The following is a 15,171-nucleotide window of genomic DNA, read 5'->3' on the forward strand; positions in this document are numbered from 1 at the left end:
GAATGTTTGATGTTGCTTGGGAATGTAATGACGTGCCATAAATCAAAATGTACTATCACATGTAAAATAGGAAAATTAAAGGAATAATCTAAAAGCAACTCATGTAAACACTTTAATCATAATATTGTCTTATTCAAAATAAGGTAAACAATTAGATTATTCATGTCCATATAAACTCAATGTGTACTCAATGCTCAAATTTTTAATGTGTGTCTTTAGTAAATCCTGACAGTAGTTTTTTAATGCCAGAAGAGTGTTTGCACTGGTTGTTAGTAAATCTGACCCTAAGCTTGATATTTAGAATAATATTTTTAACTTAGTAACTGGTTCATTTTAAAGATAATATATTCATTATTTTAAAAAAATATTCTTTGTCTTTTAAGGATTAAAACTCACAGAGCTTTCTTGCAGTTGATCACAGCTGGTATCAGTCTTCTTTTCCCCTCATCTGATGTGTTGCATTTCATGGTGTTCAGTTCATCAAGTGGCTCCTCTGACATCTGAAGCATGTAGGCGATTGTTGAGCACTGAGCAAGAGAGAGTTTTTTCTCTATGTATTTGCCTGATTTCACAAACTCCTGAATCTCTCTGGACAGAGTCTGATCTTTTACTTCCAACAGGCAGAGGTACAAATTTATGGATCTTTCAGTGGAGAATCCATATCCATCTTTGATCTTCTCTTTAATGAACTGTGTGGTTTCTCTGATGGTCTCTGAGCTGTTCTCTGTGTGTGTCAGTAGATCCTGTAAGAGTCTCTGATTGGACTCCAGTGAGACGCCCAGCAGGAACCGCAGGAACAGATCCAGCTGTCCATTCTCACTCCCAATGGCTTTATGTATTGCTGAGATTAGTAGATCAAACAGATAGAGTTCATCAGACATATGGTTACCATATCGATAGTCAGATCCATAGTTATGTGTTTGTTCAACCAGAAACTGCAGTGGTTCCTTGTTCTTTGTTAAATAGCAGTAAAACACATAGAAAGCAGCAAGAAACTCCTGAACGCTCAGATGAATGAAGCTGTAGACTTTCCTCTGATGAATCACAGATTCCTGCTTAAAGATCTCAGTGCACATCCCAGAATATAGTGAGCCATCAGTGACGTCTATGCTGCTCTCAATCAGGTCCTCCTCATAGAACATCATATTGCCCTTTATCAGCTGTTTGAAAGCCACTTCAGCAAGTTTCACAATCAGTTGTCTGTTGGACTGCAGGAGTTTCTCTGGATCTCTTTCTTCATACTTCATGTTTCTCGTGTTGATCTGAATCAGCAGGAAGTGGATGTACATTTCAGTCAGAGTTTGAGGGATTTCTGCTCTCAGATCTTCTTCCAGGAGCTTCTGAAGCACAGTGGATGAGATCCAGCAGAAGACGGGGATGTGGCACATGATGTGGAGGCTTCTTGCTCTTCTGATGTGTGAGATGATTCTGCTGGCTTGATGCTCATCACTGATTCTCTTCCTGAAATATTCCTCCTTCTGAGGCTCAGTGAATCCCTGAATTTCTGTCAGACGGTGGATGTATTTGGAGGGGATCTGATTGGCTGCTGCTGGTCTGGAGGTGATCCAGATGAGAGCAGAGGGAAGCAGCTCTCCTTTCATGAGCTTTGACATCAACACAGCCACTGATGAAGTCTCAGTCACATCACAAACTTTCTGAGCGTCTGAAAACATCAGTGTGATTCTGCTTTCATCCAGACCATCAAAGATGAACACAACTTTACACTCCTCATACAACCCGAATTCCGGAAAAGTTGGGACGTTTTTTAAATTTTAATAAAATGAAAACTAAAGGAATTTCAAATCACATGAGCCAATATTTTATTCACAATAGAACATAGATAACGTAGCAAATGTTTAAACTGAGAAATTTTACACTTTTATCCACTTAATTAGCTCATTTAAAATTTAATGCCTGCTACAGGTCTCAAAAAAGTTGGCACGGGGGCAACAAATGGCTAAAAAAGCAAGCAGTTTTGAAAAGATTCAGCTGGGAGAACATCTAGTGATTAATTAAGTTAATTGATATCAGGTCTGTAACATGATTAGCTATAAAAGCTTTGTCTTAGAGAAGCAGAGTCTCTCAGAAGTAAAGATGGGCAGAGGCTCTCCAATCTGTGAAAGACTGCGTAAAAAAATTGTGGAAAACTTTAAAAACAATGTTCCTCAACGTCAAATTGCAAAGGTTTTGCAAATCTCATCATCTACAGTGCATAAAATCATCAAAAGATTCAGAGAAACTGGAGAAATCTCTGTGCGTAAGGGACAAGGCCGGAGACCTTTATTGGATGCCCGTGGTCTTCGGGCTCTCAGACCACACTGCATCTCTCATCGGCATGATTGTGTCAATGACATTACTAAATGAGCCCAGGAATACTTTCAGAAACCACTGTCGGTAAACACAATCCGCCGTGCCATCAGCAGATGCCAACTAAAGCTCTATCATGCAAAAAGGAAGCCATATGTGAACATGGTCCAGAAGCGCCGTCGTGTCCTGTGGGCCAAGGCTCATTTAAAATGGACTATTTCAAAGTGGAATAGTGTTTTATGGTCAGACGAGTCCAAATTTGACATTCTTGTTGGAAATCACGGACGCCGTGTCCTCCGGGCTAAAGAGGAGGGAGACCTTCCAGCATGTTATCAGCGTTCAGTTCAAAAGCCAGCATCTCTGATGGTATGGGGGTGCATAAGTGCATACGGTATGGGCAGCTTGCATGTTTTGGAAGGCTTTGTGAATGCTGAAAGGTATATAAAGGTTTTAGAGCAACATATGCTTCCCTCCAAACAACGTCTATTTCAGGGAAGGCCTTGTTTATTTCAGCAGGACAATGCAAAACCACATACTGCAGCTATAACAACAGCATGGCTTCGTCGTAGAAGAGTCCGGGTGCTAACCTGGCCTGCCTGCAGTCCAGATCTTTCACCTATAGAGAACATTTGGCGCATCATTAAACGAAAAATACGTCAAAGACGACCATGAACTCTTCAGCAGCTGGAAATCTATATAAGGCAAGAATGGGACCAAATTCCAACAGCAAAACTCCAGCAACTCATAGCCTCAATGCCCAGACGTCTTCAAACTGTTTTGAAAAGAAAAGGAGATGCTACACCATGGTAAACATGCCTGTAGCAGAAATCAAAATTGAAATGAGCTCATTTTGTGCATAAAATTTTAAACTTTCTCAGTTTAAACATTTGCTATGTTATCTATGTTCTATTGTGAATAAAATATTGGCTCATGTGATTTGAAAGTCTTTTAGTTTTCATTTTATTAAAATTTAAAAAACGACCCAACTTTTCCGGAATTTGGGTTGTAAATCTGTGAGTCCAGATCTTGAAGTTCAGGATGAAAGTCCAGCAGAAGTCTGTGAAGACTGTACTGATGATCTGGGATCAAGTTCAGCTCTCGAAATGAAAGCACAAACATGAAATCTACATCCTGATTGGCTTTTCCCTCGGCCCAGTCCAGAATGAACTTCTGCATAGAAACGGTTTTACCTATTCCAGCGATGCCTTTAGTAAGAACAGTCTTGATCTGCTCTTTCTCCTCACATCTTGGTTTAGGTAAAGCTTTAAATATGTCATTGCAGTCGATTGGAGTGTCCTGTGAGTGTTTTGTACTGGCTGTTTTCTCCATCTGTAAAACCTCATGTTCTTCATTTACTCCTTCTCTCTCTCCATCTATGATGTACAGTTGCGTATAGATCCTTTTTAGGAGGGTATCATTCTTTTGTAGGTTGTGTCCCTCAAATAATCTCTCATTCTTTTTCTTCATGATGGCTTTGTGCTGGTCTTTGACTCTCTGTAGTTCATCATATTTTAGTTGTCGAGAATTCTGCTGCAGGTCGCCAATCAGATACTCCAGTCGGATATCTCTATCCAAACAGCAGAAAAAAGAAGAACAACACAAAGAATGAATGAAACAGAAAGATTTTTTCGTAAACATTTGTAAGTCTTTGGATAAAAGTATTTGCTAAATGACCAAATGTAAATGTGAATATATAGATATATATAATGTGTTTCTTGTGCATCCTGCTTGTAGCAAATGAAAATATCAGGCATCTCAAGGTGTAATTAAATATTGAGTAACAGTGTGTATGTTTATTGTTTTAAATGCACTTATTTATGAGAAGGTAGAGAACACACACAGTTACTTTTTCATTGTCAACACAGGTCATTGTCCTGTTTTTTATTGATTTTTTTTTTGTTACTTTGGACTGCTCACTTAGATTATGACCCTTGCCTGTTCTTTTGTATTACTCTTCTGCCAATGCCTTGGATAACCTTGTTTGCTGGATCTCGACCTTGTCTGTTCGACTACGCCTTTGTGTTAATAAAACTTGCACTTGGATCTATCTAAAGAGTCCCCGTTACAGAAATACTTCCCCTAGCACAGATCCAGCAGCTTTATCGAACACCAGACAAACCATGGATCCAGTATCTTGAATCATTCACCTTTGTCAGGTTGATTAGCCCATTGAGGATTAATGGGCTAATTATCCTCACACCGGCCAAGATGGCCACCACGCCTGAGTGGTCTCTCCTCTCTCAAACCTCACAACCTTACAGCCTCATGACTCTCAAGTCCCTCAATCCACTGTGCTGCGCATGATGGCAGTCGCAATTTTGTGTGTCTGGGCAACACACTGCTTTCAGGCCCCAGAGGCCTCTCCTGTCTACAAGTCTGCCCTAGAGGCATGCGCCTCAGTACCCCCAGAGGTGGTGGCACCCTATGAACTTACTGTCTGCCTCATTAGAGACAAGGAGGCCATCCATGAACTCTCTGCTTGCCCCGTTATGGTCAAGGAAGCTGTTCATGAACAGCCTGAGGCTGAGGAGGTCATTTAAGAACTGTGTCTGGTAGCCGAACCTTAAGGGGAGGGGGGTTATGTTAGGATCTCCAGCTAGAGTGCCCATGAGATGCTCTAGAGGGCACTCCATCCTAAAACTGAACCATTGTTTCATTGACTAAATCTTCCATAACACCCCATGCCATGAACTGATTACACCAACAGCTGTTTCCAATAAGAAGGATTATTAAAGTTACACTCATTCACATTATGCCATTGCCTTTGCCCTGTTTCATTGTTTTGTTTATTTGTTACTTTGGACTGATCACTTGGGTTATGACCCTTTCTTTTGGATTACTCTTTTGCCACTGCCTTGAATTACCTTGTTTGCTGGATCTTGACCTTGCCTGTTTGACTATTACACCGACTGTCTTCAGAAAAGTTTCAATGGCATTTTTATCTGTGGTGATTACTAAATGTAGTGATTCCAAGTCTAAGTAGCACCACCAGTGTAATGGCTTGGGCTTATCAATCAATCAATCAATCAACATTTATTTGTATAGTGCCTTACAACAACCGTCAGGTATCCAAAGTGCTTCACATCATAGAATACAATAAACATCATATCATAAAATACATATAACAAAAAAGAAAACAGCAAGAGGGAAATTGTGTCACCACTACTATGTATTAAAAGCCATCCTAAACAGGTGGGTTTTAAGTTTAGACCTAAAAAGAGTTTCATCTGCAGTTGTACGGATATCAGGGGGTAACTTGTTCCAAAGTCTTGGGGCAGCAACTGCAAACGCCTGATCACCCCAACGCTTGTACTTTGACCTTGGGACTTCTAAAACCAGTTGATTTGAAGACCGTAACGACCGGCTGTGCTCACGCAGGGTTAAAATCTCACTTATGTACTCCGGTGCTCGGCCATTTAGGGCCTTAAAAACGAACAACAAAATCTTAAAATCTATTCTAAACTGTACTGGAAGCCAGTGTAAGGAATAGAGGACAGGAGTAATGTGTACACGCTTAGGTGTATTTGTTAAAAACCGAGCGGCAGCATTTTGCACAAGTTGAAGTCGTGCAATAGAGCCTTGACTTAAACCTACATAGAGAGCATTACAATAATCCAACCTCGAACTAATAAAAGCATGAATCACCTTTTCTAGATCATGCCTATTAAGAAAAGGCTTAACTTTAGCTAGAAGACGAAGCTGAAAAAAACTCATTTTGACAATATTGCTGATTTGCTTGTCAAATTTCATGTCGCAATCAAAAGTAACCCCTAAATTTCTGACAGCAGGCTTAAGGTATGGAGCCAAAGCCCCCAAACTCACCGCTGAACCGTTTGGGTTGCCGAAGATGATACACTCCGTTTTTTCATTATTTAAACTAAGAAAATTTTGTGACAACCACATCCTAATATCATCGATACAACTAAGTAGGGAGTCTAGTGCGACATTATCATTCGGTTTTAAAGGCAAATAAATCTGCAAGTCATCAGCATAACAGTGAAAGGATAGATTGTGCTTTCCTATAATACTCCCTAACGGCAACATATATAAAGAAAACAAGATTGGGCCAAGAATTGAACCCTGGGGTACCCCACAAGAAAGAGGAGCAGCCGACAAGGAGCAATCACCAATCATAACAGAGAAGCTCCTATCTGCTAAATAGGAGCTAAACCATTGAAGTGCCAAACCTCGAATGCCCACACAATGCTCAAGACGAGAGAGGAGGACTGCATGGTCTAAAAATATTAAATATTAAATATTAAATATTAAAATTAATATTTAGTTTTGGTCACACTATTTTACGGTGCACCAACCAGGAATTTAACCTTGACAGTTAAGAACATCATTGAAGATTGTTGAATAAATAATAAATAATAAGTTGTAGTCTGACCAAGCTGAAGGATTTTTGAGAATTGTTAACTTGTAGAGCCTCTGAATTATCAACACAAGGAAAACACAAGTGTAATAAAAGGTGTTTTATTAACAAAAGGATAGACAAATGTAACTAACAGCTTCTAAATGGGTACAATGAATGGATAAAAGGGCAAGTAACTGAATTATAGTTGTTATTACTATACTAGATTTTACTGTGGACATTATCTTATGTAAAGATAAACTGTAGTTTCCTGGAATTAATCAAGTAAACCTTATTAAGATTCAACAAATAAAACGGGGGATTATTTATTATTAATTGACATCAGTGTGGTTTGTACTGTTATATCCAAATACTCTAATTAGAGTGTACTGTATTGCCGCGTTTCACCCGCAGGAACTTTATCTAGTAACTAGGGACTTTGGGCTGGTACTTGGTGTGTTTCCACTGCTGGAACCAGGAACCAAATAAAGTTCCGGGTAAATAAATGCCCCTCAGAAAGTCCCTGCTGGCGAGGTGGTACTTTTTCAAAGTTCCGGAACTTTCGGGAGGGTGGGGGGGGACTTGGGCGCCAAACATCCTGATTGGTTGAGTTCACGCAGCATTGGTTGGGGTAACCACCATTTATTCGGATCATTTTCAAAATATTACTGTTATTGTGTCATGAAATGTAATTGTAAAAGTATTTCAGGCGAGAATGTAGTTGTTTAAAACTCAAATCTGTGGTTTATTTATAAAGACAGCGCCTATTTAAAAATGTGTTTCGCCGATCTCGGAGACGGTGAGCTCCACGCGATCAGCGAGAGCTCAGTAATCATGTATCCACCGAGAGCAGCCTCTCCTCGGCTAGACCTTCTGATGTGTGCCGCTGGCTCTGATATCTCTTTAGTGGTTAAACATAACATATAATTCGTTTTGGGTAAATCTAACAGGTTATCTTTGGGCTTTATTCAGTTTATCTAAATGTTAAAATGAAAATAAAAAAGGCAAATTTATATAATATTTCGTTTCATTGTAATGGCTGTATATATACACATATCCCTGAACTAAATACATTTCTGCAGCTGTTATTATGCTTAAATGAAAACGAAAGGAGGCAGTGGTATTTGATATCCTATTTCGTTTTATTGTAAATATATAGACAGGAAAATATTAGTAGCCATGGTCAGCTGACTGAAGTTATGAAGTACGCAGCTGTTTGCAGATTTACCGTATTCGCGTCGTCGCAGACATCACACTCCCGAGTCGAATGCACAAAGTCCACACTACCGAGGATGCACGTCTAAAATCAGCATACTTTGTATTGAGAAATGCGCGCAGACCTACATCACCAGTCTATTTGCCTAATCTTCCCGGTACTTTACACGTGGAAACGCAGAAAGCAACAGGTCTGGGGGAAAAAAATTCCTGGGCAAAAAAGTTCCTGGTACAAATGTTCCGGTAATTTAGGTGGAAACGCGGCATATGTAAAGACTATACAGTATAGACAGTAAAGACAACAGAAGTGAAGACAGCACAGTGCCTACAGTTGAATGTCAACCTTCAGTCAGCAACGATTATTCTTTTAGCTTGCCTAATATGTGTTTCAATCTATCTTTGGGTTTGTATTCTGGTCTTTAATCTGTGTTTGATCACCTGGCTGATTCAGTAATAGTACTTGTGAAACATAAGGACACAACTATGGGGTACCGCTGTGCAGCAGCATGCATCACAACAGGGAAAGGAACCCAGGATATATACATAACTTCTTAAGTTGAATTTAATACCTTTTACTACCTTTTTTACTACCTTCAAAATATTTTTTAATACCAGCGTGACTTCAATCTGCAACTGTAATGGCGTAAATTAAATATCTTTCCAAATGGAATAACATATTGCATCACAATGTAACAAGGTCATTATAACTTAACATCAACACTGGACTCAAAAACTGCCCACAGAGATAAGAATAGAAATAAAGACAGAAGAGGAAGGAGACATCTTCTTCATAGATCATTAGTCAGTAAGTCTGATGTGTGAGCAATCTAAAAAAGAGGAGGTCGTGAAATAAGCGCAGGTGTTATTAAAATAAATTAAGCTGATGCATTTAAGTAAAGCAGAGGGATTCATCAAGATGTCACAATGGTCCTTTGTCCATAGTTTTGGACAAAGCTTCGCAGAAAACACAGCTTCGCAGGGCTTATTGCTTTATTAGACAACCTTAGCCTATAATTATAACATTATTAACCTAAAGTAAAGCATGAGCCAAGTGTTGGGCTACATTTGACAGTGATAGATATGTCAGGACTGTTTTGTCAAAGTTAGATCATTGGTTCTCCAACTGTGGCTCACTAATGGTGGTACTCAGGATACGATTAAACATACAATAAAATAAGTTAAACAAAATCCCTATAATGTATGTTTGGATTTATCAGAGTCATGCTAAACCTCCAGATTAAGCATTACAGTAAGTCTATAACACTATGCACATCACAACATGTCAATGTTAGTCACAATGGTGGTACTTGGAAAGCCTAATATTTTCTGAGGGGGTACTCTGTGAAAAGTTTAAGAACCACTGACCTAGATATTGAGTCAATTTGAGAGGTGGAGCAGGACCCTATGGCCTGCCTGCTTGAGGCCTAGACTGGAGCTATTAATCCTGAATCTGCATATTTAACAGGTAAATTAGTCTACCCCAACCTCCATGTAATTAAATAAATTTTCCAGTATTATAGCTACTATTACCGAAAATCAACAGTAGGCTAAATAATAATATGATCACAAATGATTGAAAATGTTCGAATACAAAAATATCTTTTTTATTTTTAAATAAGTGTTTGCTTTTCTACATTATAAAACTTTTAGTTTTATACATGGGGGGAAAACTATTAAGGATGAACAAATATCATCACATTAAAAATAACTTTCAAATTTGGTAATACTTAAAGCATTGAAGTGCTGGGAAAAGTTGTGTGAAGCATTTAAAATCACTCGAAAACATTAGACCATTTCTGCCAGAAGTTGTCCCTGTAGTTTACTTTTAAATCCATGGTCAATGGTGGAGATTTGTGTTTACTGAATGTTTTTCCTGGTTTCCACATCAGTGGTGTTTGTTCTGATATCAGCTTTAACAGAATTCTTCGCTGAATCTGAATGCTGCTCACAAGATTTCACAGAGGTGTTATTGATCCTGTGGTGAATTCGACTGCTTTCTTCACTGTATCTCCCAGTGCTGTGTATAACGGTGTTGTGTCTCCGGATCGAGCAGATAAACTGTCTGCGCAGCCCGAACTAGAATCGCAGATTCGTTCAGCTTTCGGTTTGTTTATCCAGTGTAGCTCTTGTAAATTGGTCCAGATGAGAACGCGAGGCCTTTCTTTGACTGAATGCACATTGCGATGACGTCACGGGACTCTTCTAAGCCCAAATTCTGCGGACAATTACGTGATCTTTTACGCAATTGGTCCGAAAACGTGCATTTCCCCATGTTTTAATTACTGAATGGAAACTATGCTCGCGTACCTTTTTGGCAGCAAGCCAGCCGGGTACCCAGTTTGTTTCAGTGCTCGCACAAACTAACACCTCACATGATATCGCTAAAGTCCTAATGTTACTCTCAACATATAAATAAATCCACGAGAATTTTAGAAGAAAGGCCTGCACTTAACACAAATTTGAAATTTATCTAAAAAGAAATTGGGCTCGAAAATTTAATCCCTCGTCAAATGACGTTTATTACCTTTTAATACTTTTTAATGCCCTTAATTTTGGCTAATTTCATTTACCTTTTACAACCCCGCGGACACCCTGGAACCTCAGGTTGACCCAGGTAAATGTGTGCAGATGTATAGGGCCTCATTTTGCCTGGAGTCCCCAATTCACTCTGCCCCATGTCATGTTTTCCCATGTCTCTTTATTTATTATGTTCTTATTTTTTTACTTTTTTACTGGTTTGCCAGTACGTTGGAAAGGAGACCAGAGGCCTTTTTTTAATGGATGTCAGTGGAGGAGTGTCACTACATTGAATAAACAGGTTTTTAGAAAAAAATTGATTATCATTTAATGAATTGATGGCCTATTAGCTAATCTCCAACATGTTTTACTCTAAAAATAGCTAAATCCAAAAGTTTTGCATTTGAGTTCATTGGCAAGTTTGGCAAGTTTATTCATATAGCACATTTTGTACACAATGGTAATTCAAAGTGCAAAAAAAAAGAAAAATCATGAAGAAAAATAATCACGAAGATAAAAAAAGCAATTTAAAAACTTGGAAAATTATTAAAAAATTTACTTAAAAAGAATTTAAGGCAGTTTAAAATTAGAAAAATATTTTACATAAAATACAGTGCAATAGATAAAATACAGTACAATCATATATACTGAATAAAAAATGCTGTTTGCATTTCTCATTCATTCCTATGGTATCCCTAAATGGAGATTGAGTGAATGAAATTCAATGACGTCAATGGCTCAAGTGGTAGAGCATTATGTTAACAGAGCAAGGTTGTGGGTTCGATTCCCAGGGAACACATGTTAGGTAAAAACTGTTAGCCTGAATGTACTGTAAGTCGCTTTGCATAAAGTGTCCGCTAAATGTATAAATATATGTATATTAAGGCACACGTGATCCAAGTTGACCGTTATGCTTTGCCCAATGGTAAGTAATACAGACACTCTAATCTCCCAATAGTAAGACAATCTCTGTTAAGGACTGTCTCTGCTAAATCTTCACAAAGTCATGACTCCGTTAACACTGCATTTCTGTATTTTGACCTCCTGTGTGTTCCTGGACTCCCTTTTTTATCCGTTTACTTTTTCCTGGACTTTCGTAGATTATTTTGAATAAAAGGCCACATTTGGATCTTCTCTCTATTCTCAGAGCAGTGAATCATAACAGTAATCATCCCTAAATAGCATCAAGCATGTAACAACCTCTGCTTTGCATCAGAGTCCTGATCAGTTTGTCAGTATATGTATGTGACGAGTGGGGCGGGGCCACTCCACCGGCCTCGCTCCTGTTCCCACGTCCCTCGGCCCCGCCCCACCCGTCACAATGTACATAACATACTGTATTTGTTACATTACCAGATAAAGCCCACAAATAATAGCATTGTTACATGATAATATAAATGACATTCTATAACATATTTTTATACAATTGTTATACCTGATTCCAGGCTGTGAATCTCCGCTCTTAAAGTTTAATGGATCAATCATAGATGTGTCACTCTTCACAGACACACAGCTGGACTCTGCTTCTGATCTCTTCTGATGAACTGAACTAAAACAGAACAGATTTAATCCTTTATGATTGAGAAGCATCTTAAGGTAAGATCTTAAAAAAGTATTTTTAATGAATGGTATTAATGAAGCTTAACACCGGTTTCACACTGCAAGTGTGAGCAGCACATTCCTTTTTCAGCGTGCATGGTAAAGGTAGGGTATGTAATTCTTCAACAACACTTTAGAAAATGGATTCAGGCCAAATGAATGGGTAGCCAGTCTGTAACGAGGAGTCAGAGGCATTCGGATCCATGTGCAGAATTTTATTAAGAGAATGGTCATACAGGCAGAAATCAGGAACGGCGTCAGGTGTGTTAGGGATATCCAGAATCATTAACGTAACAAACAGAGATCAGGGCAGGCAGCAGAGAATCAGAGTCAGTTTAAACAATTCAAGATAATACACGGGAACAACAAACATAGGAAAAACGCTCAGAAATGTCAGGCAGGCTAAACAAGACTTCGCATTGAGTGAGAGTGATTGTGCTGCTTATATGTGTGTGTAAATGAGGTGCAGGTGTGGCAAGGAAATTGGCTGATAACTGAGATGCAGGTGTGGCAAGGTGATTGTGATGCAGAGACTCATGGCGAATGTAGTTCGGGTGTGGTGCAACAGTATGAGAGGTGCTAGTGTCCAAGTGAGGATATGGTGACATCTGGTGGTTGATGAGTGGAATGGTCCTGAGTGGAGTGCCCTCTACAGAAGTTCATGGGCACTCCAGCTAATTATGGTGACACAGAAACAGAGCTATAGACACAATAAATGCAAATGAAACATACTGACATATTCAACATTCGGCCTAATAAAAATATGAACATTCATCATGCTCACCTCGGTTAGATACCTTTTCATTTTTAACATGAACAAATAATGACTAAAACATAAAATTCACACTTAACAATTAGCTAAAGTAGAATAAATAATTATATTGCTTCAGGTCTTCAGTTACAAAAACAGACAACAATGCACAAATGACAAACAAGGACACAAGACGAACTCAGACACAAAAAAGCTATAAATCATATTGACAGCCACTGAGAAAAATATTACGATTTAAATTATGACTGGCTAGAAATGCATAGCCTACTTTTTAATTCTGCTCTACATAAATAATAACTTAAAACATTTTGACATTCTTACTTAGCCTCACGATTAGTTAGAAACCAACAAATAAAAACCAAGCTTCATCACAAGTAATTTACATAAAGCAAATTGACAGCTTATATAATAGACATGGAGATTATGGACACACACTGAGCTATAACTTGGTTATCACGCATCGCTCACGCTTGCAGTGTGAAACATGGCATAATGGTGTTCTTTTTATTTTTTACTTTAATATTAATTGAAAGCAATATTTGTTTCCTGTTGACAGACATCTTTCTATAACATAATAGATTATTTAATGTGTTTCTCATAGTACCTGAATCCTGGAAACAAATCTTCATCTCCAGATGTTTGATCCATGATGGATCTGAACAGTTTGATGTCCACTGACTTTAGATGAAACTGACAAACAATCACAAAAACTAAGATAATCAATCTTTATACACCTTATTTTGGAGGATAGTTATTTTATGTTATTAGATAAAAAACAGTGTGCAATATCGAGCATCATAATAATGTAGTGTTTATGTACAGCTAAATTACCGGAAGCAAATGACACACCAGAAGTCTCGCGCGTTCTTACGTTAAAGGGGTCATAAACTGCATTTATTTAATTATTTTATGATGTTCTCTGAGGTTCACCTATAATGTTAGTGTGAAAAACACACTTCTTCAGCGGGTGTCCATTATAAAACACCTGGCAGACATAATAAGCAAACAGTCTAGAACAGTAACAGCTAGCGAAACACTGTGGTTGAATGGGATAAAAAAACAATCCTTCCCTTTCAAACTTTGGAGGTATGTTGCTCTATCACCCTAATGAAGAAACAGTATTTCCTCTTCTCCTACTACAAGTGAGTATCAGAGGGCGGGGCTAAACATGCAGTTTGTAGAAGCAGATGTTGATCTTCTCCTGCAGCGGTGGGCTTTCACTGCACTATTAAATCATCAAGTGCACATTCCACAAACGAGCCATTTTCTGAGCTTGGGTTCAATAAAAACTATTTTTAAACTAACCAGAAGGTTATGAGTTTGGAATTTTTCAGCATGCTTTTATAGTACATTGGCCGGTTTATGCATAAAGATAAGGCAAATTTGATTTCTAAGTTCATGACCCCTCTAAAAATAAGGTGCATATATTTACGCTGAATGAGAAAAATAAATGGAGAAATAAATTAGGAGCTGCCTTCACTCAAATACATAGAGAGAGTCATATGTAAACACAGTCAGCACGAAACACACATGAACTGTGCTCATTTTATTTTGGATGATAAAATATCATGCATTCCTATTCACATCCCCATCAGGTAGCTGTACACAAATTCCTTCTTTAGCATTAGTAAATGATTCTATTAAAGATTTAAAGATATTTTGTATTGTAAATCATCAATTCTATCTGTTTAAAATGGCGACATCAACTCTGTTCATTTACTTTTACTTTCACTTTTCTTACATGACTAAAGTTGTGTGTTATGGGTTGCCAGATCCTGGGAAAATGTTCCACATCGCAGATTGCACACTCTCATCATGAAGATGCCTCTATGATGCCTGTGTTATGTGGAAGACATGTTTTTTAAGAGGTTTGCTCATCTGAAATACGTTGCATACACTGAAAATTTCCACCCATTTCATCTTAAAATAATTAAGTATAAAAGCTAGGGATTAATCCTGGGATTTGGTCATATTTCATATTGGGTAATATGCATAAGAATACAATTACACTGCCTCATTTTTTTATGTATTTAGTTAACATATGTCTTATGGCGTATTATTTTGTTGCCTCATATGGGCAATTATGTAACTGCTCTATAGGTACTGTATTGTTGTTACTCGGAGACAGAGGAGTAACAGATGAAAGATGTTATTTATTGAATGGACACAAGCAGAGGAGCGGGAAGTGAGGAGTGGATGGGTGTTGGGATCCGTGCCGGGAAGGAGGGTACCACACACACGCGCCGTGGGGTCTTTAGGAGGATCTTGGAGGTAATCTTTGGAGAGAAGATGGAAGAAGAGTCTTCGGAGGTTATCCTTGGAGAGAAGGTAAAGAGGAGTTAGTCCTAATAGTTAGCGCGAACGTGACCGGACAATGACTGGGTGCGTGTGTGTGGCTTTTGTGGTG

The 15,171-nt window shown here is 38.4% G+C and overlaps 1 protein-coding gene and 1 long non-coding RNA gene across 2 annotated transcripts; both read right to left on the minus strand.

The window, feature by feature from the left end:
• Positions 1-376: 376 nt before the first annotated feature.
• LOC132099236 (protein NLRC3-like) lies at positions 377-13,450 on the minus strand. The gene is made up of 4 exons (XM_059505681.1): positions 13,369-13,450; positions 11,829-11,942; positions 3,295-3,874; positions 377-1,727 (listed from the first exon to the last, which is right to left on the minus strand). Exons 1-4 carry the CDS (start codon positions 13,410-13,412, stop codon positions 393-395), a joined length of 2,073 nt encoding a protein of 690 aa, XP_059361664.1. The 5' UTR covers positions 13,413-13,450; the 3' UTR covers positions 377-392.
• On the minus strand, positions 12,852-13,149 carry LOC132099237 (uncharacterized). The gene is made up of 2 exons (XR_009423077.1): positions 13,078-13,149; positions 12,852-13,009 (listed from the first exon to the last, which is right to left on the minus strand). It is a non-coding gene; the product is annotated as an uncharacterized LOC132099237 (long non-coding RNA).
• Positions 13,451-15,171: the final 1,721 nt, after the last annotated feature.

Source organism: Carassius carassius, chromosome 22 (assembly GCF_963082965.1).
Source record: "Carassius carassius chromosome 22, fCarCar2.1, whole genome shotgun sequence".
NCBI classification, from domain to species: domain Eukaryota; kingdom Metazoa; phylum Chordata; class Actinopteri; order Cypriniformes; family Cyprinidae; genus Carassius; species Carassius carassius.

Bases quoted from the DNA above. Each gene is read 5' to 3' on its own strand.
- LOC132099236 (XM_059505681.1), bottom strand. From the start codon at position 13,412: ATGGATCAAACATCTGGAGATGAAGATTTGTTTCCAGGATTCAG. The intron at 3,875-11,828 runs GTATAACAATTG...CTGTTTGGATAG, and splicing joins GATTCACAGCCTGGAATCAG to AGATATCCGACTGGAGTATC. The intron at 1,728-3,294 runs GTTGGGTCGTTT...GGGTTGTATGAG, and splicing joins ACAACCCAAATTCCGGAAAA to GAGTGTAAAGTTGTGTTCAT.